Raw genomic sequence first — 25,196 nt, 5'->3', positions numbered from 1 at the left:
GATGCGCACTGACTGTGAGACACGCTTTTAAGGAATGCATAACACAGGACACTGCTTAAAAAAAAGCCAAAAAGGAAACACCGCATTTAATGAAAGGGAAAAAGAAATCAGAAATTCTCTACGTAAATGCAATGGGGCAAACCAACTCCAGAGTTCTCCAGCTCGGTGAGTGCACGGACCAGGAGGGCTGCAGAAAACACAAACTGCCATTTAGTGGAGAGGGGCTAAGGTACCTGCAAAACACCTTCCGTCAGGAGCTGAGCAGTCCCTGGGTCATTTCTTAATATCAAATTGTCTGCAAATTTCTCCTTCCAATGCCCTGTCCCTTTGAAGAGGCCACTATGCCAAGGGTCCGACTCCCCACGCAGGACAGCTCGTGGCTTCAGCCGACCCGCAGTGGAGGGGCCACCAGCACCACACCGTCTCCCCGGACAAACAGCATCGGGATGTTCCGCTTGGTGGACTGAAAGAAACCAGAGAAGCAGAATGCATTTATACAGGGAGGAGCCATCATCACCACTGCTCATGAGAGCATTCTAGCAAATGGGACTCAGAGCCCGGAGAAGCGGGCCAAAAAGCCTGCGCGCTCACCTGTGTGCACTGCACAGTGAGCCAATCCAGGAACTGCCTGCCAGACGCTGCCAACTATGGCAATCCAGGATCCCAGCCCTTCCTCCCCTCTTCCTGGGCACATGAGAGGACGACACTTCTTATGGATCTAGCAACCAGTAATAGCCACAGGACTGAGGTTTAACCAATGGTGAGTGAAGAGTGGCAGGGTCACTGGATAGGCACAGACCGGTGAGAAGGTGGGGCTGGCAGAGCTGCCAATGGCAGCAGCCGAGGGGCTGACCACTGTGGGCGAGGGCAGCAAGTGTGCTGAGCTAAGCCAGCAGAGGCTGCTGCGCCCAGAGCCGGCCGCTTGATGGCCAGTAGCGAGATATGAAATGTCTCAAGTTCTCTTCACATCTTGGCAAAAGCAGTTGTACTGGGAAAGAGGTGGAGAAAGGTCAACGTTTGTAGGTTTTGCCACAAACTCAGCAAGGCAGTTCTAGAGACGAGCTCGGGCAGGAACCAGTGGGTTTGACGCAGAGATGAAAACAGACAGGATTCCCGGGATTAGAAAAGCAATGGCTTCGGGATCGCAAACCACAGAGCAGGAAGAAAAGCCTGGAGGGTCAGGCCAACCAAAACCCAGGTCAACAAGCTCAGCCTCAGGGCACGGGTCAGTGAAGGGGCTGGTCTTTGCAGCCAAACTGCCTATAAAATGGACCCAAAGTGGCCACCGTTAATTTGGGGGAGTGCGACAGGAGGAAGTGGCTCAATACAGAAACCCCACAAACTGTCTGGGATAGCACTTCACACAGAACTGATCAGGAATACGCACAGCAGAAACCTACGACATTCTGGGGCTTAAAGAAACTGCATTATCAGAAGAAAAACCACCCAGTGTGTCTCACCAGAGACAGGCATCTGCGAGCGAGCCGCAGCCCAGCTCCAGGAGCCAGGCCCGGGACACCTGTTCCACTCCGTGCACGAGCACCAAGTGCTGCAGGGCGCACATGTGAGCTCAGGACAGGGCGGCCACCCCAGGGCAGGCAGCACTGCCACTGGCCCCGTGGGGCTTGCCGCTGCTGCGTGCTGCCCAGCCTCTCCTCTCGTCTCCCAAAGCTGGGCAGGGGGTTGTGGTAGATACCCTGCCCTGCTGTTACCCAGGATTTGACAGTGATGGTTCAGTAATCAGCTGGGTACAGGGGCCACCCTAACCTCCACATGGGAACCACAATCTCTCCGAGTAGTCACCGACGGGGGACTTTGAGCCAGCTCCCTGCTAATGCACCTGAGAAAGCAGCAGCAATGACTCAGGAACTTGGGCACCTGCACCTGCGCGGAGGCCCAAAGCTCCGGGTGCAGCCTGGCCCAGCTCTGGCCACTGCCGCCACCTGGGGACAACCAGCGGATTGAAGATCTCCCTCTCTGTCATGCTGCCTTTCAAGTGAATAAATCTTATCACATAACAGGTTTATTATGTCTCTACCCCCACCTAACAAATATCTTAAAATCGCTCAGTTTTACATTCTCACACAGTAAGTGGTGCTAGCTTCAGTGTACACAGAACGAGAGAACAATACGAGGCATCTGACACACGCCAGCACACGGCAGCACCCGGTAACCCCAGGCAGTGAGTGGTAACGCTTGTTCGGGCCGAGACGTTCACACGATAGCTCCCTTGTCCAAAGCAGCTCACGGAGGAAGTGGTCAGGCCAGGGCTGGAAACGAGCCTGACCCCTGCCCTTCATCAACCGAGTCCATCAGCAGGTGTCGGAAAGGGACAGCCGCCCCCCACACACGTGTGCGATGCTGAGACAACCACAGACACTTGAACAGTAACAAGACTCACTTTATAAATCTCTTCATAGGTTTCTTCATCAATTTCTATGGTAGTCACTGTTTCTTCCACATCTCCTAGTATCATATTTAAATGCTGATCGTAAGCCTGAAACGGGAAGTGAGAAACCATTTAGGGAATGACCCAACAGATGGAAGATCTCCCTCTCTATCTCCCAACGCCTCACCTCTGTCACTCAGCCTGCCAAACTAAATCTTGAGAAGTTTCACTTCCTGTCTCCCTCTTCCACATTTCACACTGGGTGACATTTTTCTATCTCCTGGGAGTGGGGCAGGAAGGGATGACAAAGGAGTGCTCTGATTTCCTCTGGGGTGGCGTGGTCAGCTCACTTACATGGAGCCGGCCCCGGAGCTCTCGGTCATTTCTCATCTTCACGTAGATGCGCTCGTCCAGGCTGAGTCGGATGAGATCCAGCGGCTCCTCCACGGTGTTGCTGGTTTGTTGCTGGTAACACAAACAGCATTGGTCACCTGGTGCCCAGCTGACCGTGCGGGGGGACCACAGGCCATGGCTGCAGCTCTCCCCACCCCCGCCTTCCGCAGTGCAGGAGCATGGCAGTGGGGCCTGCTCAATGCTGCAAGCTGGGAGGCTTCCAGCAGCTGCTCCAAGGCGGAGCACGGTGGCTCCCACAGCGCGTGTTATTGCATCAACAACAGCTAACCACACAAATCGCCACGGATCACCACGGCCAGACCCACTCAAGGTGTGGGAGTCCATCTTGGGACTTTTGTCTTAATGCCTAGTGCATGCACACTGGTCAAGATGAAGGTGTGTGGACGGGGCGGCTGGGTACCAGCCGTGAGTACAGAGTACGTAGGAGTCCCGCAGGTTGGGATCTGAGTCATGGCTCTGAAATCCTGGTGGCCCCCTACCTTCCCACCGAGATCGTGAGGACTAAAACAATGCTTTTAAAAAACGATAAACGGTTCCCAGGATTACAAAGCCAACTGTTGGGAGCACAGGGTTCTCGGAGTGGGGGAACGGATGCAGCCCCAAGTGGCTAAGCTGGTTCCCAGGGAGTCTCACCGCTTCCAAAGGCTGGCCCCCAACGCAGGACACCAGGCTCCTCCAAGCCCTCCAGAGACAGAAGTCCCGGTCCCCGCTCCCAGGAGCTCGTCTTAGAGTCAGAGAGGCACAGAGCGGACAAAAGCTGTCTGCTCCACAGGAAACGGCGGGCGCGATGCACGACCGACCGGAACAGCGGCGGCTGAGAAGGACCCAGGGGCCCCGGCCGACATCGCAGAAGGGACCGGAAAGAGGAGCCCTCTCCCGCCCCGGCCATTCCTCCAAGCGGTGCCCGCGGCCGGGGTGGGCAAGCCGGTGGGCAGCGAGGCCGCCGGAGTCCACTCACCTGGTCCACGTCGTCCGCCATCTTTCAAACCCTGCGCCCTTTTTCCCCGCGTCTCGCGAGAACAGGGGATAGTCTCCGGCCCCTGGGAACGCGAGGACGCAGGGCACCGGAAGTGGAAAGAGGACGCGAGCCTCTGTTGGCGTCACACAGTTTACTTCTGCTGGGGTTGGGGCGGAGCTCCGGGCGAGGGGCGTGGTCAGGGCTGCGGAAAGGAAGGCGTGACCCAGACCGCGGCGAGGGGGGCGTGGCCTAGCGCCGCTAGCTGCGTCACACGCCGAGGGAGTCTCGCCCGGGCAACATGGTTCGGAGACGCGCGCCGCGAAAGGAGCCTCAGGTGCCGGAGCCCACGCGCGGCTCGAAGGCTAAGGGCAAGAGCGCGGCCCGGCGAGGGAAGCAGGAGGGTGAGCGCTGGTCAGCGCCCCGGGCTTCGCGGGAGCCGCTGTGTCCTCCCGCGGGAGGCCGGATGCTGGGGCGGGGGGGCCGGGCGCGGGGCTGAGGGACGGAGGCCGACGCGCCCAGGCCGCCCCGGGACCTCGGCGACGTTAGGGTGGCCCCGTGGAGAGGCGGCCGGTGCTGTGGATGCCCGGGTTCCCCCTCTCCCCGGAGCCTTTGTTCTCCACGGCAGGAGCCCGACCTAGCCCGTGCGGCCGGCTCCATCCCTGTGCGCCCGGCTGCCCAGGGGATAAAGTCCAGCCTCCTGGCAGGTGCACGTAGCCTTAGTTTTGTGTCCCCACAGGACGGGCCGCGCTCCTTATGGTCACCTGCGGACTCGTGCCTCCCCGTGTTTCCCATCTCAGGTGTTTGCACACCCACTTGTTGGCGCAAGCCCACTTGTCGGTCGCTCAGCCTCGGGAACCCCCTCCACCCTGTAGCAAGCCGTCACCGTCAGCCCCACAACTTCAACTCCCCTCATCCCTCCGCGGTGTGTCTCCATCCAGCAGCGCTGAGGGTCCTTGGGAATCTGTTTCCTTCTAGTCTGTTTTTACATTTTTGTTGGAAAGACACATGTTGCATCTCCTGGTGCATTTCCCAAATGCCCACAGTAGCTGAAGCCAGCAGCCAGGTGCGTGGTTTGAGCTGGCACCAGTGCCCTCCAGGGTGTCATTCAGGAGATGGCGAAGGTGCTCCTGTTACAGGATGATGTCCCAGTGGCATCTTCTGCAGTGCTCAAACTCCTGCCTGCAACACGTACTGTAAAAACTTGGCATGCTCGTCATGTGTGTTTTCCTTTGTCTTTTGGGATGACTGAATTACATTTTGTTATGTAACTGACATAATTAACCATTGTCCATGGTTGGCAGTGAAATTAATATTTTTGGATATTATGAATAATGGTTTTGGCTCAGTTTTTTTCTTGTAGCTTCTGTGTCTCTCTTCTTAGTGCAGAACAGCTGTGCCTTTTAAGCGATTCGTTTAGCAGTACTTCTGAAGGGAGTGTCCTGCCTGCGTTTTACATTGTAAAGTGGAAGTATTGGGCATATTTGTGATGAGATACGGAAATCCTGAGTTTAAGCAGCCTCTGGTGTTGGCATCAGAAATTCAAAATAACAATTTGAAGTGTTTTGTTTTTAAAAGAGTATTTGCAGATGTTTCTGTAAAATGCTTAAGCATGGGAATGTGTAAATACAGCTGGTCCTAAAGACAGTACTGGAGCGGTGATTTCTGTAGTACTAAGACACCTCTGGGTTGTGACGGTGACTGAGTTAAATTTGATTTCATTTAGAGTGCATGGGAGAGAGCTTGTTCCATCACACAAAGATGCATTCTTGGGGGACACACACAGCTGTGCAGAGCCAACAAGCCAGACATATCAGGAGTGTATCAATTAGATATTTGGGGTTAATACTGCAGCCATTTGGGGACTTCAATACAATAAAAAGAGTATTTTTCTTTTCCCAAAATTAACTGGTGCAAAGTCATGGAAAGGCACAGGAAATGTGTTTCAGGTTCAAGATTGTATGTCAGTGTATTTGCAAAATAGGAAAATATCCTTTCCTGTTATTTATACATTATTAAAATCAGTGCAGATACTTGGTTATGTATGAGTGCCATATTTTTAGACACCCAAATTTAACTGAAGCCAACAGCTTATGTATTTTTTTAATATTTCACTTTAACACACACAGAAATGGAGGAAAGAAAACAGTTTTTGACTGTTATGTAACTGCAGCCTGAAGTTTGCCTTGCTGGTTGGTGTGGCGGGGCAGTGGACTAAACAGGGAAGTGTGGTAGCAGTGTGTGTGTGTTTCTGTGTGTGTATGTGTTGATACAGTTTATCATGCCCTAGTAGAAATAAAGTTGGGGCCACTTTGACTTGTTTATGAACTTGAAGCATTTCACTGGAGAAGACTGCATTATCCTAAACACTTACTTGTCTGGGCAAGTGTAACAAGGCAACATGTCTGAGCCCACATTCTCCACTGGGGATGAGGTGAAGTTTAAGATTTGGAGGTTGGGTCTTGGATTTCATGGGGTCTTAGGAGAGGCAGGTTAACCTGCTCAGGGAAGGTGGCAGGTGGGGAGGGGCTGAGGGCTGGCCCTGGGCAGACTGGGCTAGTGAGCAGGTGGGAGAGCTGCGGTCTGCGGCAGGCCCTGCCGGCAGCCATGGGGCCTCTGTCATCCCTGGCACCCTTCACCCTTTGCTGCCTATGCTCGCCTAGATGACTTTGAAGACGAGGAGCCAAAGCCCCCGAAGAGGAGTCTTCCCGCACCAGCCTCACAAGGAAACAGGAAGAGAGGCCGCAGTGGTGCCAGGGCCACAGCCGGCGGTCCAGCCAAGAAGAAGGCATTGGACACAGTGACTGTCAAGTCAGAACGCCTGCAGGCGGTCAAGGCCGAAGCCCTCAGCGACGATGACTTCAGGTGAGGTGATGAGGAGAAATCGGAGTGTGGTGTTCTTAGTTGCTCCTGTCGGAGGGCGTGGTTATCAGGCACTCTGTTTGCTTGTCACTGGGGTCCTGGGAAAGGCGAGGTTCTGGTAGAGCTTAAGTCAGTGGCAGCTGGCAGTGGGCACAGGGGATCAACCCATGGCCACACAGCCGGGCAGTGGCAAGCCCAGGAGCAGTTAGGCCCTGCACTGATGCCCCATTGCTGGTGGTGCTACGCACGTGTGCCCACTGCCTGCAGGTGCGCCTGTGCCGTTCCGGCCTCCTGTGCTGTTCCGGTGAGTGCCGCTGTTGCCTGCCTGTGCCACCAGTACTCGCTGCACCCGAGGGGGGCCCTTAGCCTGCCTTCCGCTGACCTGAAGCCTGCTATGCTATCGTCTTCATTGATTGTGCCTCCTGTCGCCCCAGTTCCTGGAGGCCATGCGGCAGACCCAGGCTTGCTGTCCCTCTCAGTCTGAGTGTGGGAACCGAGCCTGCTTCATCTGCATGGGCCTTGTGGTTCTGAAGGTTCGTGATGACTTAACGGTGACTAGGAGTCTCCTTCATTATCTGAGGAAGTCGAGGGAGGTGGAGGAGAGGAAGAGCAGAGGGTGGTTGAGCTTTCCTCCCCACGTCCTCTAGTCCCAGCACAGGAGAGCCGTCCAGCAGGGGACGGCCAGCGTGGTTGCACAAAAAGTTGTTTCCACTGGCGTTTGTGAAGAGCCCTCCAAGCCCTCTGCTCCCTGGCTGCCTCCCCTCGTGGTCAGCCTGAGCAGGCTGCTACTGAGGGAGCCCAGGGGTCTGGGCTGTGGTCAGATGGTCAGACCCCTGTCACGAGGACACTGTTGCTGTGTTGTTCCAACGGGAGAGTTTGGCTGCTGTGTTACCGAAAGTGGTGGACAGGCCAAGAAGAAAGCTTTTAGGGCTCAGCAGTGAGGATTGGATTGTCTGTGGGAAAATAACTTTTCCTCTTGATACTGAGTGTGCTGCTGTTCACAGGCTGGAAATACCTCGGTACTCAGCTGAAGGAGCTTGGTGCTGGGTCTGCCACGCGGCTGGCAGGAAGCCGAGTTCTTGAGCCGTCACTGGATACCTCCTGGAGTTCATGTTAGCGGGGGGGGGGGCAGTGAACCCAGGCGCTCCGGTGTGGGGCACAGGCATCTTCACCACCAGCCCAAACACCTGCCCCTAGGAATTTTCTGAAATGTGTTGCACTTAGGAACTGTTTTATCTTTTTAAAAAGATTTTATTTATTTCACTTGAGAGAGTGAGACGGAGGGAGGGAAGGAGAGGTGGGGGGGGAGAGAGAGATCTTCTGTTTATTGGTTCACTTCCCAAATGGCTACCTCAGCCAGAGAGGGGCTGGTTTGAAGCTGGGAAGCCATGAGCTTCTGGTCTGTAACGTGGTTGCAGGTGCCTAAGGCCTTAGGCCATGCTCCGCTGTCCTCCTAGGCCACCAGTAAGGAGATGGACTGTAATTTGATGCATATATGAGATGCCAGCACTGTGGGTTGAGGATTAGCTTGCTACATCACCACAATGGCTCAGACTCATGACTTTGGGATAATAATAATTTGATTTACTCCAAGAAATGGCACTATCAGCTGTCCATGTGCTGGGCTCTGTGTCCAGTGCTAAGTGCTGTGCAGGGCCTGGAGGGCTGGGGAAAGGCCCCAGGTGGAGCATTAGCCTGCTCTGCCACAACACCAGTCCCGGTAGCCATTTGTTCTTCAGCTGCTGTTTAGCCTGCTAATCCTTAGTCTGGTTGGTGACTGGCTGCCTGTGTTTCCATTATGGTTGATGGCATACCGATGCCCTGCCCCATTCCCACTCATCCTCGAGTTAAAATCCTGCCGGCTTCGGTCTCGGTACATTTCTTAGCGGTGTGTCTTCCGAGTTGTTGTGCAGTGCTCAGCAGTGGAGTCCCTCCTCTTCGCTCTGGCCTCGGACTGCGCACACGTGCCAGGTGTCATGCCAGTTACTGGCATTGCTGTTGGGGTGTCTTCTGTCCTCCGCCTCACTGTTCCTGCTCCCCAGCTCTGGGCCGTGGGTTGATAGTGTCCTGTCTGTGCTGTCCATGTGTCTAGGGCTGGAGTGACAGCGCCAGCTCCCCCGTGTCTGGAGGCTGTGCTCCTGGGGGAGGTGGAGCTCCGCTTGACAGTCACCTTAAAGGCTTGCAGCAGGTTCTGGGCAAGTGGACGATTGTTGAGAGTCTGTTTAGCGGGGGTGTGCTGCTGAGGGGTCTGGGCCCCTTGGTCATCCTTCCTGTCGTCCTCATGCAGGGACTGTCCCAGCGACCCTGGGAAGGTACGTCGCCCGGGGAGAGGGGTTCCCTCCAGCAAAGGTAGTGACAAAGACGACAAGGAGGAGGAGGAGAGTGAAGATGACTGGGAAGAGGTCGAAGGTAAAATGCTTTGTGGACTGAGCCTCCGCCCGGGGTCTTATCCCTGTTGCCATCCTGTTTTCTTGGGGGACTGAGAAGATGCAGGGTGAGGTGACAGTCAGGACCTGAGCACCAAGCTGGGGACCGTGCAGTTCTGTAGTGCAGGGACAGTGCCACCTCTGTGCAAGAATGCAGGCTTCCACAGCAGCGAAGCTCCGTCTGAGCCCAGCCTTGCCACCTAGGGGGCTGTGCCAGCACCCGCCACATGGTGGCAACCTCCGTTCAATGCCAGGTGTTTGCCCTGAGCAGCTACCAGCCGGGCCCCAAATGTTAGGCCTGGGGGTCGGCCCACTTCCTGCTGCACTGGCCACTTCCTGCTGCTACACCACAGTTTCATTGCGCAGGTGTAGCTACATTGAGGGTTTCCTCTAAATAACTTTGTGAACCCAGAGAAAATAACATAGACATAAATATCAAGAGTTTTTTATCACAGCTGTAAAGTATCCTTACTTGCTGTGGCCTTCGGCGTCTGGTGTCCACTTGGAACAGGACTCCTGCCATCCCGGTTGCTTTTCAGGGCACCACCTTCTTCCTAGCATCCCAGTCACTGGTTCTGTAGAGTATCTTGTGCTCTGGTTTTGTCTGGTAGAGTCTCCAGCCTCGCACGCTGTCGTTAGGCGTGTTTCCGTATCCCTCATGTTTCTTCCAGATGCTGAGTTAATGCTGGAGATGTGACTGACTTGAGGCTGCAGCGGTGGGAGGGCCGGGGCGGGGGGTGGACTCCCTGTCAGGTGATGCTTTCCTCCTCCCGTTCCATCAGGATGGTAGGGGTCCCTGTCCTGGGGCTGCGGACTGAGTCCTTGTAACCTCGTTTGTCAGGGCAGACATTTGTGTCTTCTGGCCCGAGGTGTTTTTGGCTGACCTTACACCTTCTCACTTCCAGACCCAAAAGCATTTTTCGCCCCTCACCCCAACTGCCCCCCAAAACCTGGGTTCACTGTAGGAGAGACTGGTGTGTAGCAGCCAGGCTCTGGGCCTTAGGTGAGCATGAGGCTCCCAGCCCAGAGCCTCAAAACTGCTTTTGCTACCGCAGTACTGACTCCAGGGAGACCTAAGTCAGTAAGTCCATTTCCTTTTGGCTGGTGTTTACAAACAGCTGGAAACAGCTGGGGGTAAAGAGGTGAGGAAGGGCTGTTCCTGGTCACGAGTTTCCTGTGGTAAAAGAGGGATGCATGTGTCAGTCCTGACTGCAAAACCAAGGACACTGTATGTTTCCGCTGTGGTGGCGACAGCCCAGGAGCGTGTCCTCACTGGGCATCTGAATAGGAGTGGCCCTAACCTGCACCTGTGCCTCAGCCCTTTGCCAGCCCTTTGCCAGCGGTGCTCCTCCTCTGGCTCCTGCCCCGGGACCTCAGTGTCCTCCAGAGCGGCTTCTCTGGGGACTGTGCCGTGTGCTAAGGGGTGTGCTCAGCATGGGGGGCGGCCTTGCACCCCTCCACTCCCTTCCCTGCAGAACCTCGGCTCAGTACAGTCGCTGCTGCTGGCAGAACTCATTAAAAACAACTTACCTTCCACAGAACTCTCTGAGCCTGTGCTGGGAGATGTGGGAGAGCAGCCTGCTGCCTCGCGGTCCCGTGTGCCTGCGGACGCGGTGGAGATAGAGATCGAGACGCCAGAGCAGGCGAAAATCCGAGAGAGAAGGTCAGCTGGGGCGGCGCTTCAGTGGGAGGGGCTTTGGAGACATGCCGTGGAGGGGCCCCGGGCTCAGCCTCCAGGGCTCAGCCTCCCAGCCCGACGGCCTGAGTGTGAACCCTCTGCAGGCTGGGACTGGGAAGGGAGGTGAGGCCCATGTTCAAGGGCTTCTTTGCCCGATCCTTACAGTGTTCCAGTGAGGGGCCTGAAGCTGCTAAGTTAAAAAAAACATCTCAAGTTGGCTGCTCACAAGCCCAGGGCCACGGTCTCCATCCCTGTCAGCTGACTTGGCATCAGGCTTTGGCCACAGGAATGGACACAGTGCCCACCGATGCAGGGACCCCAGGCTTCCCCAGGTTCCATGCCCTGTGGCCGCTGCTGGCATGGTTAGTGGGGTCAGTGCATCCACTGTGATGTGTTAGCATGGAGTAGGCAGGCATGGGAAGTCACTCGAAGCTGTTTTCTGTGGATTGGTGAGATGCAGGCTCAGAAGGTGATGTTCCATGTGGCCTCCCAGAGGGAACACAAAGTCGTGGGTGCTGCCTCGCGAGTCCCTACTGGCTCCTGCAGGGAGTGAGCCCCAAGTTGTGGGTGCTGGGCGGGAAGGCCATCTGTGAGCAGAAACACTAGGTGTGGGGTCTGGCTTTGGTTTTCCACCTCATTCTGGGATTCTTTTTGCTCTTTTGTAGTGAGAAGATGAAAATGGAATTTGAGACATATGTTCGGCGGGCGTTGAAGCGTTTTCACAAGGAGGTCCAGGAGAACAAGCACAAGGTGGGGCCGTGGGGTGTGAAGAGGACATAGACCCCAGGCCCCTGGCCCTCGGCTGCTCGCTGGGTGACCTTGGCTAGTGACCTGGGCCGTGCTTCCTCCTTTGGGGGGCGGGGAGTCAGTGGTGTGAAGGTTAAGCAGGCACCACAGGTGAGGACCCCTTAGCACAGCGCCTGGTGCACAGCCCTGACGCTGCTACCTCCTGACTGCAGCTGTAGTTCTGAACACAGCAGTGAGAGTTGGGTGCTGAGGGTGGGACATGCTGCCAGGGACCCTTCCACTGCCCCTGTGGGCACCTGGGCTTCTCAGCAGCCCGCTCTCTGTCCCCCAGACACTGCAGCGTTTCATGCATGCGTCCTGTTGTGTTTATTTATTTATAAGGAAAAACCTCTTGGGAAGAGAATTTTGTAGTTTGAAACTTTGGGATTTGATTATTTCTTTGAGGGAACGAGCATGGGGAGAGAAGAGCAGGTGAAACCAGGCCTGAGAAATGGCTCCTGCCATCATTTTTACTTCCTTGTCCTGGATATGACAGTAATTATTTCCTGCCACAAAGTGTGACGATGGTAGCAAGAGCCCCTGCTGGTTGTCAGCTGTCCCCCCTTCCTTCCACCTTTGCAGGTTCACCTTCTGTGCCTGCTGGCAAATGGCTTCTACCGGAACAGGGTCTGCAGCCAGCCTGATCTGCATGCCATTGGCCTCTCCATCATCCCTGCTCGTTTCACCAGAGTGCCCCCCGGAGATGTGGATGTGTTGTACCTCTCCAACCTGATGAAGTGGTGAGGCCCCACCCGCCCCATGGAGCTAGGACGAGGGGTCTCCTGGGGGCGGGTTCAGGTCCGTTCTGAAGCCCTTCCTTGCAGAGCTGTGTACGGGGCAGGGGTGTGGCACTGAGATTGGGAGGACACTGGGTGTGATCCTGGCCCTGGCAGAGTTCCTAGGCCAGTGGGAGGCAGACGTGTGTCTCAGGGTTCCCATCTGGCGGGAGGAGTCCTCGGTGGGAAGAGTTCTGGGGACGCTGTGGGCTGGCAGGCCCAGGAGGGCTCCCCGAAGAGGGTGACGCTGGAGTTGGTGGCCGTCAGTGAGATGGCCTGGGAGGAGGAGAGCAGGCAGGTGTGTTCAGTCTCCTTGGCTGTGAGCGAGCAGAGCAGACGTCCCCTTCCTCCGGTCTCTCTCAGAGGGCCTGGTTTCTCCCCAGGTTCGTGGGGACGTTTACCGTGAACACAGAGCTGTCAGCCAGTGAGCAGGACAGCCTGCAGACCACGCTGGAGCGGAGGTTCGCCATTTACTCGGCACGAGATGACGAGGAGCTGGTGCACGTAAGGGTTTCTGTAGGAGCACTGTGCATTGTTGGTGATGCTGACCGGTGGTGCAGGCCCTCATGCACCAGGGACCATTGCAGGGTTTCTGCTTGCCTTTGGCACTGCCCTCCTGGCTGCCTGATGGCTGTGGAAGCTCAGTGTATTGGCTTGATGAGTGTTGAAATTCAAATGGAGTCAGCTCAGGGTCACAGGCCTGACTCTTGCTTGTCATACTGTTTTGGTTACTGGGGCTCGATGGTATGTTTTAAAACCAGAAAGTGTTTGTAACTTTGTTCATTCTCAATGCTGCTTTGGTTACATGGTGTTCCTTGTCACTCCATATAACTTTGGTGGTCTGATTTTCCACTTCTACATAAGAAGGCCATTGAAATGTTGCGAGGGATTGTGTTCTATTAGGAGCATGATTCTGTTTGCTTTGTGATTTCTTTCAGCTATTGTCTGTCTGTTTCAGTGCCTGAGCCTTTTACCTTCCTCGGTTGAATTTTTTTTTCCTAAGTATTTTATTTATGATGATACCATAAGTGAAATTGTTTTCTTATGTCATTTAAAATGTAGAGAGACAGTTTCTGTGCGTGCTCACTCCCCTGTGACCGCAGTGACTGGGGGCTGGGCTGAGGCTGGGGGTGAGACGTCAGTCCAAGCCACACCTGGGTGTCGCTTACCCGACACCTGCTGCTGCCCAGGATCTGCCTTAGAGGGGCCCAGGGCGCTGATGCGCCTGCCAGCCCTGTGGGAGACCTCAAATGAGTGTCCTTGTCCTCCGAAATGGTGAGCATGTCACCACTGGTCTGCAGAAGCGAGTCTCTGCCGCAGCGTCTTCCGTGGTGTGTCGAGTTCCAGCCACTGTGGGCCCTTTGGTCGTTTCTGGCTTGCCCTGCTGTTAACAAGCAAGTGCCCCTAAAACCACACCGAGTTTGTGAAACCATACTTACTTTCCCAGTGTGAATGGTGCTGTTCTCTTGTCTGGTAGATCTTCTTGCTGATTCTCCGGGCCCTGCAGCTCCTGACGCGACTAGTGCTGTCTCTCCAGCCAGTCCCCCTGAAGCTGTCAGGGGCCAAGGTGAGGTTCTCAGGCTGGCAGCACTGAGGCAGCTGGTCAGGGTGGGGGGAGTGAAGAGATACCACGTTATGCAAAGCAGGACAGGCTGTTGTGACTCTGCGAGCTGAGGTGTGAGACTGGACGTGAGCAAGCCAAGTTAACCTGAGTCTTGGGGTGCAGAGCAGCCCCTGGAGGCTCTGGCTGGGTGGTGCAGCAGCAGCCATGTGCAGAGCTCTGATGATGGGCACTGAGTGCTCCAGGGAGGAGGCCGGCCTTGGCTGAAGCCTGTCACTCCAGCATTGCTCCTAGTAGTGCTTTTTTGTTTTTCTTATTTAAATTTTCTTTTGTTGTTTGGAAAGTTACAGAAAAAGAGAAAGGCACATTGCAGGACTTTTTATCAAAGTGGAGGAGCTGGGACTTGAACCAGTGCTCACGTAGGATACTGGCATTGCAGACTGTGGTTCAGCGTGCTGCGCCACAGTGTGAACTTGCATTCAGGTTATTTTCATATTCTTAGAATTATAGCTGTGTTAAGGTCAGAAGTCTGTGGAATGTTAATGTGCAAGGTGGTTACTCGGACTGAGGAAACTTGAGATTTAAGGGCAAAATAGTTTACCCAAATTAAAGAACCAGTGGTGACTCACCAAGAATTTGCACCCAGCTCTGCTTCTTAATCTCTTGCTCTATTCTCAGCCCTATAAAGTAATTATTTTCAAAAATAATTCAAAAAAGTTCATGGGAAAGTAGAATTCAAACGTAAATTTGTTTTAGCTCTTTAAAGTTCTGAAACCCAGTGCAATTTCTTGTGCCGTGCCTGCTCCATGAGCTGTGCGGAGCCTGCTGAGGCAGGCCGTGTCTCAGGAGCTCCTGGGGTCAGCCGGGACTTTCCTGCAAGCCTGTGGGGACCAGTGACGCTGCCCTGAGCTGGCCGCCACTGGGCGTCCTCGTGCTCCAGCCCGGGCCCTAACCTTTCTCAGTCACAACGGGATGTCTTGCTTTGTCTAGGGAGGTAAATCTTCCAGGAAGAGGTCCACAGAAGGCCCTGGGGGAGCCACAGAAACTTCCAGCCCGACTCCAGAAACCAGCAGCAAGCTGAGGACCAACACAACAGCCACAGCGGAGGAGGCCTCTTTAAAAGGCTCCAGCAAGCCTGGCATGAAAGGGAAGAGGGGCAAGGCGGCTGCAGGCCGCAGGAAGCGCCAGGAGACCTCCTCCAGTGAGGAGGAAGTAGGCAGCCAGGAGCAGCCAAAGCAGGGTGGCCGGAGGAAGCCACAGGGCAGGCAGAGGCGCGTGGCCTCGCGGGTGTCATATAAGGAGGACAGCGGAAGTGACAGGTCCAGCAGTGGCTCCAACTTTGAGCCCTCCAGTGGAGAAAGCCAGCAGCCCTCTGATGACAGTTCTGGACCTGGCCGCATAAGGCCGCGGAAGGCCCTGGCTCCTCGGAGAGCAAAGGCTGGGCCCAAGCCTGGTGTCAGGACCCAAGGCGGAGGCCGCCGCAAGCACCCTGCCCTCCCAGGGGCATCGCCAAGCTCTTCAGGTGGCACGGGCAGCAAGAAGACATCCGGTGACACCACGGGGAAGGAGAAAGGGCCATTAGCCGGAGTAGACCAGTGGCTGGAGGTGTTTTGTGAGCAGGAGGCCAAGTGGGTCTGTGTGGACTGTGTGCATGGGGTGGTGGGCCAGCCTCTGACCTGCTACAGGTTCGCCACCAAGCCCCTCAGGTATGTTGTGGGCATTGACAATGAGGGCTGGGCCCGGGATGTCACCCAGAGGTATGACCCGGCCTGGATGACAGAGACCCACAAGTGTCGCGTGGATGCTGAGTGGTGGGCTGAGACCTTGAGACCGTACCGGAGCCCAGTGCTGGAAAGGGCAGAGAAAGAAGACGCCGAGGTGAGCCTGGCGCCGGGGCTCAGAGGGCCGATGCGGGGCTCAGAGGGCCGATGCGGGGCTCAGAGGGCCGATGCGGGGCTCAGAGGGCCGGTGCGGGGCTCAGAGGGCCGGGGGTTGTTAAGCGACTCCCATTTTCTAGCCCTGCCCAGCAGTACTTCAGAAAGTTTATGGAAAAAATGGAATTAAAATGCAGATTTTGTTTTAATGCAAATTGTGAAATCCACGCAGAATGTTTTCATAATTCACATTTTTCCATGAAATTTTTGTAACTATGTTTTCCACAAACTTTATGAAGAACCCTATGTAGTCCCAGCAGCATGTTGGGGACTTTCAGTGCGATAACTCACGTCGTTGTCACAGCTGGGCTTATTAAGGCCTTAGTTCAACCAGCAGAAAGCTACAGAGATGGGAGATTGACGAGATAGCCAATCCCAGGTATTGAAGCTTTGATATTTCTAGTTACTGTCTGGCTGAGTTTAGAGGCTTGAAAATAATTCATCCAGGTCAAAACACACTGAGCCAGAGAAGGAGTAACGCCCATGCTGTGCCTCCTCCTTCACTCGGCCGGTTGGTCCCCATGGAGGAAGGGTCCTGGAGGGAGGGCCATGTTGAGAAGCAGGGGAAACAAGCTCCCTCAGCCATGTCTCCTATTCTTAGAATCTGCCCTGACCCTGGGCACAGCTGCTTGTGGGAAGGGGCAGCAGTGGCGGCTGGGTGTGGGAGTATGCCCACGTTGGCCAGAGGCTAGTCTACAGCCACCCAGGATGGGAACAGCAGGGGTTGGGTCACCCTCGCCATGGCAGCGCCCTCCTCTGCGCTGAGGGCTGCCGGGTGAGTAGGGGTGGCACTGAGGCTGGGTGTCAGTGGAAGCTGGAGCTGTGGCGTGGCCTCTGTGTCCTTGCCCACTCAGTGCTTAGGGATCTGTCAGGAAAGCTGTGGAGTGCAGGCACACAGGAAGCAGTGGCAGCACCCGGCAGGCTGGCTGCTGAGGAAGGGAGTCCTCGGGCAAGTGCCTGGAGAACCTGTCCGGTGCACTGGAGCGGCAGGTGCGGCTGCTCGGCCCCGGGCCAGGGGACCATGGTCTGTGAGCCCACACGTGGAGTGCTGTTGCTCTGAGCCGCTGCCTGCAGGGCTGTGCTGCTCCCCCAAGGATCCTGCAGAGCCCCGCGTGCCCAGGCCACGAAGGTGCCCTAGGATTGCCTTCACAGGTGTCCCTCGGGTTGCTGGAGCCACACAGCGACTTGGCGTGTCACAGCTTGGTCCTGTGTGGTCAGTGCTACCAACAGCTCAGGAACCCTCGCACCATCTGCAGGCAGAGCAGGCTGAGGCATGACCTCACTCCTGCTGGTCTGGATCATGGCTCAGCAGCATTTGGCCTTTGCAGTTTCAGGCAAAGCAGTTAGACCAACCTCTGCCCACTTCCATTGGCATCTATAAGAACCACCCGCTGTACGCCCTCAAGCGGCACCTCCTGAAGTTCCAGGCCATCTATCCCGAGTCGGCCGCCATCCTGGGCTACTGTCGGGGGGAAGCCGTCTACTCCAGGTACGTGGGGCAGCAGCACGGCCTCTGGGCTGCTGCTGGGCTGGGCTGCGATGTGAACGCACCATGTCACAGCATTCCTGTGAGAAGCCACAGTGAGCACATGTGTGCTGGTGTGTGCACGCGCAGGGTGAGCAAGAGTTAAAAGGAATGAAAGACGAGGAAAAATGCTTCTGGGAAAACAGGATAAAAAGCAAAACACAACAAATTTAAGATAGGACAGTAAAAAACACCCCTTAAATCAAAGTTGAAAGCATGTTGAAGGAAGGAATAAAAGACTCGAACGTGCGGGTCACGGTGAGAGGGAGTCCTATTCCTTGAGAAGGTGGGGTGACATGGTGCTGGTTCCACAGCGTGGGGTGTCTGCTCAGCTGTGCACTTGGCAGAGGTTAGCTGGCGTATGTTACGTCACAGTGAGACCACCATGGGCACAGGCTAGAATAGTAACAAACAAATGTAGACTGCATTGACTCAGAAAGATAAATGTAATTTTGAAGTGGGAAAAACCAAAAAGAGGAGCCAGAATTTTGGAGAAATAGCAATAGGAAGCAAATGAATGTTTTTAAAGATGTTGAAATGCAAGACTGAGAAACAGGATATTCTTAATAAGAAAGTAGCAGAGGGTACAGAAAGAAATCAGGGAGGTGCAGGGAAAGGCCCCTGGGGCAGTGGTTTGAGCCCCACATGTCAGCGCCTCTCCAGTCATGTCAGGCCGGCTTCACCTTAGGCAGTGCTTCCTGGTCCACTCGGTTCAGGGGCGGGGCTTGGCTGGTCTGGGGTTTCATGCCCTCAGCTGGGCACACAGCGTGGTGGCCAGGTACCATGTCGGTGATGGAGGAAGTGTTTGAGATGGTTGTTGAGTACAGGTTGCCTACAGTTGAGGTGGTTGTCGTTGAGTACAGCATACAGTTGCTTGCTGGAACTGTCTGGGTGTCCTGTCCCTACCTGCTCAGCCCTCTCACCACAGCTGCTCGCATGGTTGGCCCTGGGCGGTGTTCAGACTGCTGTGCTTATTCCCTCGGCTCCCTGCCGCGTGCCTTTGGGAGGCTGAGCTGTGGGCTCCCGACTTCTCCCTCGCTCGTCAGTGGCCGTGGGAGCCTCCGGCTCTTGCAGCGGCTGCTGTGAGTGTGGATCTGCAGATGGCTCTTTGCCAGCCTGCTTTCCATCCTCTGGGGGCACTTCCGGAGAAGGGGAGTCGTGAGATCAAAGGGGGGGGTCCGTGTGGGTGCCTGAGGAACGTCCCCACTCTTTACCTGGCAGCTCCCCCATTTTGCATTCCCATGAACAACACACAGCACTCAGATTTCTCTACACCCTCGCCAGCCCCTGTCATTTCTTGATTTTTAATAACATGCACTCTAATGGGTGTGACATTTAGGGAGAGGACTGTGTCCACCCCACTGCTCTTTCCTGCCGTTTCTACCTGTCAGCTCTCTCACCCCGGCCTTCCCAGTTCCTTTTGGAAAATGGTGACTAACGTCATTACTTGAGCAGTCAGAGGTGTTCACCTCCAGGGGGAGCACAAGATGGCGCTCTCGAGCTCAGCAGAGAAGCACAGCCCTGGCACTGTGGAGGGGTGGTGTGCCCCTTGCAGCCAGGCGAGACAGCAGGGCGAAGGACAGCTCGTTCTCCCCTACAGAGATGAAGCTACTGAGGCTCAGGGATGGAAAGCGCCGTGTCCAGGTCTCACAGCCGGAAGTGGCACAGATTGGCCTTGTGCCTGTTGTACTGTGCAGAAATTCAGCCCCAGCCTGCCTGAATGGCGAGAGCCTGCCTAGTGTGTGCACCGGGAGGAAAGGTGGAGTGTCTGCCTGTGGGCAGCGTGTCAGGGTGCCGGCTGAAGGAGAGATGGGCACGTCCTGCTGCAGAAGGGTTAGCCAGGAAAGGAGCTGGCCTGGCTGGAGAGCAGGAGTGTGGGATAAGCACTCAGTCTGGATCTTTGCCACAATCGCAGGCTGCCATGACTTCCTGACTGGCTTCCTGTGCGCAGGTCTGAAGTCCATGATGGTGTGTTAGCTTATACTTCATTTCCGCAGAGCCTCACTTGGGGTTCACTACCCTTGCTCTAGACACTCTTCCCTCCGTTGCCCCAGTTCAGGGTATTAGCAGCCAGACTCTAAGCAGGTGCTCCTTTGCTCACTGGACCATAAGGGGTTATACCTGCAGACCTCAAACAGCAGCTGCAGGCATTGCCCCCAAAGACAAGCAGCCTGCCAGCCTGAGGCAGCTCCTCGGAGACCCTTGGCAGGCAGAGGCTGGAGAGAGAATCGCAAGGCTGGCACTCTTCCTCTTCCTGTAGTCGTGGGGCCCTGGGTTCTGTGGGGAGGCCTGGGTTCCACAGGGGGCCCTGATTTCTGCAGGGGGGGCCTGGATTCCACGGGGTTCCTGGATTCTGTGGGGAGAGGGGGTCCTGGGTTCCGCAGGGGGCCCTGGGTTGGTTCCACAGGGGGGGCCTGGGTTCTGCAAGGGCTGTGTGAGAAGTGCACCCTCCTCTCCCCACCTTGTCTCCCGTAGGGATTGTGTTCATACCCTGCACTCGAGGGACACGTGGCTGAAGCAGGCAAGAGTGGTGAGGCTTGGAGAAGTACCCTACAAGGTAATGGAGCTGGGGTCTTGGGGCTCCCCAGAGTATGCCCTGTACAGGAGTTGCGAAATGCCTCACTGCTGCGGTCTGAGCAGGGTTGAAGGAGGAGGCAGGCATGTAAATGGTTTCTCATTAAGGAAGAATTAATTAATAAGCATGTCTGAAACACACAAGAAAATCTAGGCCAGAAAGTAGCCCTTGGGCTGCTGTGTGAGCTGGGAGGCTACAGGCTGCAACTGGCAAAGGGTTCTAAGTGGCCAAGGCCCTGCTGTGTAACGGAAATGGCCACACCTCAGGCTTTGCTCCACCTGACTGTGCGGCACCGGGCCGTGTCGGAGCTGTCCAGCTCAGCGGCAGTGGGGACTGGCATGCGTTAAGGTGATGTGTCTCGTTCCAATGTCTGATAACATCTCTTACTCCTCTAAAACCAGCAAAGGCCATTTGTTCCAGGGGTGCAGTTCCTTGGGGTCTCCACATACTCCATCAGATTTTCTTCTCCCCAGACCATACTTTTGTCTTGGTTCATATCAGAATAGGAAAATTCCAGCACTCCTCTAGTGTTTTGGCTGCAGAGCGCCGTGGGAGCGGACAGTCTTGCCCACTGAGCGGCGCTTAGCGCGTTTCTGAGTGAGGACCCTTCCTGCCCCAGCGGCCAGCAGCTCTGCCCTCCGCCTGCCTGGGCTGGTGCCCGGCGAGAGGTGCCCAGGGTTGTGTGCCAGTGGTTCTGCCGCCGAGCCTCGATGCCCTGTGCAGGTGGGGTCAGCTGTGGATGCCGGGGTGGACACCACGGTGGCAGGCCCTACCCAGGCAGCCAGCTGCACACAAGTGCATTTCAGGTTTTCAGTATTGACCTCAGCCCAGTTCCATCAGAACTGCAAACTCCCCCCAGGTGCATCACTTGTTCTGATGGCTGCTAACCTATCTCTGCTCTCCGCCTCTTCTGCTTGGGTAATAGCACTCCCGATGGAGCAGCCTTGGGGTCTTTCTGAAACCCAGTACCCTGCTCTACTACTTGTCACTGGCAGTCCAGGGCCCACCCCACCCCAAGGCTGCTGCCGGGCCCCAACACAGGTCTGCTCTGCCCCAGGCCTGTCCTCCTGGCCCACTCTGTTGTGCGCCCTCAGAGCCTCAGCCTGATGTGTTCAGAGTGGGCTTTGTTCCCCCTCTGTTCTGATCTGTCTCTCATCCTGGGCTCCTGCTCCCTGTGGCCATGTCTGTTCTGGCCCTTGTCTGTCCTCGGGACTCGGCGTTGGGTCTGCTCTGTGAGTGGCACTCATGGCACTTACGTGAGCAGTTGCTCGGTGACCGGCTTCCTCGGGCAGGGACTGTCAGAACCCAGCACCCCGGGTGGACACAACCCGTTTTCCAAAGGGGCTTGCCAACCTCTGCCCTGGAAGGAATGTGCATGCCTAGCCCAGATGCCAGTCGGCAGCCTGTGCTTGTGGCACTCGTCCAGTGTGTGTGTGCAGCCATTTCGTCGCTAGTGCTGTGCTCCGCCGCCACCTGCACCGAGCTCCCCAGGGAGAGCTCAGCTTGAGCTGGGTTGTGGGCGAGTGTGCTGAGTGTTTCCACGTGGCCTGCCTTTGGTCTGTCCTCCCAGAGTGTAGGACAGGAGAGTGTGGGTACTCGGCGGGGGCGGGAAGGGTGGCTGCAGGGGTCCTCTTCCCCTCAGAGGTCCCAACCAGCTGCTTGGCAGTGGGCCTCACTTCCGTTGGTTAGTTGCTAACACCTGCCACAGCTGTGTGCCCTGTAGATATTGGCTTGCAGCAGCAGCAGCTGTAAATGAGGTGAAAAAGCAGAGACAGCTCGTGATTGGCTGTGGGCGCCGGCTGGGTCAGAAACAGCACCTGGCGTGGAGTCAGTACTCCAGGACGGCCAGCCTCTTGTGACGGGGCTGTCCCATCCTGGTAGATGGTGAAAGGCTTTTCCAACCGAGCCCGCAAAGCCCGGCTTGCCGAGCCCCAGCTGCATAACCAAAACGACCTGGGCCTGTTTGGCCGCTGGCAAACAGAGGAATACCAGCCCCCCGTGGCCGTGGACGGGAAGGTAAGGGCAGCAGCGAGGGGTAAGGGCTGGGCTGCTTCGTTTCCCCCACCTGAGTCATGGTGTGGCCCCTCCCCAGGTACCCCGGAATGAGTTCGGGAACGTGTACCTATTCCTGCCCAGCATGATGCCTATCGGCTGTGTCCACCTGAACCTGCCCAATCTGCACCGTGTGGCCCGTAAACTCGACATTGACTGTGTCCCGGCTGTTACAGGCTTTGATTTCCACGGAGGCTACTGTCATCCTGTGTGCGTGAGGGACCTCCCCTGGGGGCTGCAGGAAGGATGGGGGTTTGTCAAGGTGGGGGTGGAGGCTCCTGGGGACTGAGTCTGCCTTCAGAGATGTTGCGCTGTATTTGCGAAGTCAGCCCTAATACTTGCACCTGCAGCACCATGAAATGGCCTCCAGAGGCTGCAGTACATCACTTCGTGGACAGTCACAGCCTCCTGGCCCCAGCAGCTGTCTGGCCACCAGACTCTGAAGGGCAGGGGCTGGCAGGGGAGGGGAGTAGGCCCTTCAAGTTGGGGCTCCCAGTTTCCCCAGAGAGGCCACTTTCACAGAGTATGGGAGGTGAGGCCTAAGCTTGGCCAGCTCAAGGGAGGCCATGTGTGGTATTCCTGCAGCACTGATGGTTACATAGTCTGCGAGGAGTTCAAGGACGTGCTGCTGGCTGCCTGGGAGAACGAGCAGGCACTGATTGAAAAGAAGGAGAAGGAGGTGAGTGCGGGTGGGGCGCAGAAAGCAGGCAGCAGCCCACGGCTGCAGAGGGTCTCCCCCAGCTCAGCTGCTCAGCACCCTGGACGGAAGGGGCACACTCTTGTGCCCAACAGCCTTTCTGGCTCCCACAGACCACAGGGAAGGGACTCTGGGTACAAGCAACTGCCTGCCTGCAGAATGCTCCCCCTGTGCACTTGACCCTGGCTGGAAAGGCGTTGCCTGAGGTCAGGGACCTGCATGGCCTCTTCCGCTGCAGGTTTTAGAGTCAAGCATCTGCAAGAGAGCTGGCAGCTCCCAGGTTCTCCCTTTCTGAGTCAGATTAGTGTTTGAGAATCAGGCATGGTGTGACAGGGCGGTGGTGTCGCTCGCCCCACCTGACCCACCTGTCTGTATCTGCCTTCCTGTTTCCGTTGAAACGATCTGTGCTTCCCACGCCCTCCCGCTGCAGAAAAAGGAGAAGCGTGCTCTGGGGAACTGGAAGTTGCTGACCAAGGGACTGCTCATCAGGGAGCGGCTGCGGCTCCGCTACGGTGCCAAGGTGAGTGTGAGCCCTCGGCACAGGCCGCCAGCCTGGTGTCGGTCTCCTGGAGCTTCATCTCTTGAGATGTTCTGCCAGCGCATGTGGCCACAGCTTTGACTAGATGCCGGCACTGGGACCCTGCCTGTTTGCTTGGAGTTGACTGTAGCTACCTCCTCTGGCCCCCAGCCCTGCCCCAACCCACCCTTCACTTCCCCGTTGAGCATGAGTGCCTGCTGTGAATCTGGTGTCAGCTGAACACCCCAGAGGGAGGCCCTGGCCGCCTGGGTTCTCAGGATCCACAGCACCCTCAGCCTCAGATGCTTGCTCGGTACAGCTCTTGTGGCCCTGGCGCTGTGCCTGGCTGGGCCATGGACCCAGGTGTAGCTCTTGGGGGAGCTCTTTCTGTGTGCAGGCAGTGTCAGACAGCAGAGGTGTGCTCTGGGATGCTCTGTTCACACCGCAAACAGCACCTGTGCCTTGGAAAGGTGCTTCTCTCCTGCTCCTCACTTGGTGCCTGCAGGGAGCTCCTCTGCCTGACTTCATGTCCACACTGGCTTCTTGCCACCCACATGCTGTCCCCATGTCCAGCCAAACCTTCCTCAGGCTCCCCTGTCCCCCTGCCCTCTGGGGTGCTGCCAGGGATGCTTTGGGAGTTGAATTAGTACAGTCTGGTCCAGAAGTGAGGTGACAGCGCACAGCTGTGGTTAGTTACCCCGTGGGTGCTCATGTGCTGGGCTCTCGAGAGCGGGAATGTGCCTCAGGCTGTAATGTCTCACACAGCACCGCTCTCCATCCGGTCATGGCCAAGGGCAGGCGTGAGCTGGGCAGGTGGTTGGCAGCCTTCTTGCCTCTGGGTGGAAGTCTGTGGTCCATGACCACCAACCAGGGCCTGCACCCTTCTGCTGTTCCCTGCTCCAGAGCGAAGTGGTGGCTCCCCGCTCAGATGCCAGAGGTGGCCTTTCGTCTGATGAAGAGGAGGGGACCAGTGCTCAGGCAGAGGCGGCCAGGATCCTGGCTGCGTCCTGGCCTCAGAACCGAGCAGCCGAAGAACAGCAGAAGCCCCAGGGTGCCAAGAGCAGAAGGGGCCGGAAAGCAGCGGCTTCACACCTGTTTCCCTTTGAGAAGCCCTGAGCTGAGGACCACCTGATCGTCGAGCTGCCACTGCAGGTCCTGTGTCTGCCCTAGGAACACCCAGGCCTTGGTGGAGGGGTCCTCTTGAAAATTCAGGGAGAAACTGGGCCCTGCAGCCAGGGGCCAGGGCCCAGGAAGCCAGGTGGAGGTCACGCTGTGTATCTGGCTGGGCCTTAGCCCTCTTTGCGGTCACCCACGGTCTAGCTTCCAAGCTATTGGCTGTTCGGGCACACTCGGAGCTGTGGCTACTTCCCAGCGGACACTGACCTGCTCCTAGGCCTTGTTCTCCCAAGTTGGGGAGTGTGGTTGGCTTTTTTGTAGAGCTACCGGGAAGGCTGCAGAGGCTGGTGCCCTGAGGAACACAGCGCTCCTTTGTCCCCATTGTTCTGGTCAGATACCTGTGTGCTTGCTGCTGCTGCTGACCTGGGGCCCCTCTGCCGCAGGAATCGGCATTCCTGATGCCCCTAGTGCTGCCTTTTTGCAGGGAGAGAGTGATTGAGGAGTGCAGGCCACCCTGTGGGTGGCACTGCTGGGATCTGCTGTCAGCAGAGCCAAAATCAGGAGTGAGATCAGTGTTAAAGTACATTCTCATTCATTGCTGGATAAACTGACAGAGCTTACACACTATAGATACTCAGGAAAGAACTTTTATAACATTTTGAAAAAAAAAATAAAGCATTTATCTAAAAGGACTTGGCTTTGTGGAGTTTTTTCTTTCCGATGTTCCATCAGCTAAGACCGTCTGGACAACGGTGATTGCAGCATGCTGAGGCAGCTTGGCAGGTGGATTTCAGAGGAACTCGGGCATTATGAACCTCTGAAGGAAGGTGTGAAAACTTTGAGTCAGTTTATCCAACAGAGAGCACTTGGAGTGACTCATACAGGGCCAGAGCCTGGCAGGACTGTGTTGGTTGAGAAACAGATGGGGTTGCT

General features: G+C 56.2%; 2 protein-coding genes across 2 annotated transcripts; one reads left to right on the top strand and one right to left on the bottom strand.

The window, feature by feature from the left end:
* Positions 1–55: 55 nt before the first annotated feature.
* LSM3 (LSM3 homolog, U6 small nuclear RNA and mRNA degradation associated) lies at positions 56–3,918 on the bottom strand. The gene is made up of 4 exons (XM_058679044.1): positions 3,762–3,918; positions 2,744–2,854; positions 2,402–2,497; positions 56–463 (listed from the first exon to the last, which is right to left on the bottom strand). The coding sequence occupies exons 1-4, from the start codon at positions 3,780–3,782 to the stop codon at positions 383–385; spliced, it is 309 nt and encodes a 102-aa protein (XP_058535027.1). The 5' UTR covers positions 3,783–3,918; the 3' UTR covers positions 56–382.
* An 86-nt stretch (positions 3,919–4,004) lies between these two features.
* Positions 4,005–24,955, top strand: XPC (XPC complex subunit, DNA damage recognition and repair factor). The gene is made up of 16 exons (XM_058679031.1): positions 4,005–4,162; positions 6,422–6,623; positions 8,908–9,029; positions 10,586–10,709; positions 11,390–11,474; positions 12,093–12,250; positions 12,670–12,790; positions 13,764–13,853; positions 14,838–15,725; positions 17,110–17,270; positions 19,782–19,863; positions 21,763–21,897; positions 21,974–22,143; positions 22,519–22,612; positions 23,061–23,150; positions 24,051–24,955. The coding sequence occupies exons 1-16, from the start codon at positions 4,060–4,062 to the stop codon at positions 24,261–24,263; spliced, it is 2,838 nt and encodes a 945-aa protein (XP_058535014.1). The 5' UTR covers positions 4,005–4,059; the 3' UTR covers positions 24,264–24,955.
* The last annotated feature ends 241 nt before the right edge of the window (positions 24,956–25,196 follow it).

This window comes from Ochotona princeps, chromosome 21, assembly GCF_030435755.1.
Source record: "Ochotona princeps isolate mOchPri1 chromosome 21, mOchPri1.hap1, whole genome shotgun sequence".
Taxonomy (NCBI): Eukaryota; Metazoa; Chordata; class Mammalia; order Lagomorpha; family Ochotonidae; genus Ochotona; species Ochotona princeps.
This window is presented reverse-complemented; position numbering and strand designations above follow the sequence as displayed.

Coding starts and splice junctions, on each gene's coding strand:
- XPC (XM_058679031.1), top strand. CDS start 4,060: ATGGTTCGGAGACGCGCGCCGCGAAAGGAGCCTCAGGTGCCGGAGCCC. Junction 12,251..12,669: donor CTCTCCAACCTGATGAAGTG/GTGAGGCCCCAC, acceptor GTTTCTCCCCAG/GTTCGTGGGGACGTTTACCG. Junction 21,898..21,973: donor CCGTGGCCGTGGACGGGAAG/GTAAGGGCAGCA, acceptor GCCCCTCCCCAG/GTACCCCGGAATGAGTTCGG.
- LSM3 (XM_058679044.1), bottom strand. CDS start 3,782: ATGGCGGACGACGTGGACCAG. Junction 2,498..2,743: donor AGCTCCGGGGCCGGCTCCAT/GTAAGTGAGCTG, acceptor TTCCCGTTTCAG/GCTTACGATCAGCATTTAAA. Junction 464..2,401: donor CCTATGAAGAGATTTATAAA/GTGAGTCTTGTT, acceptor GGTTTCTTTCAG/TCCACCAAGCGGAACATCCC.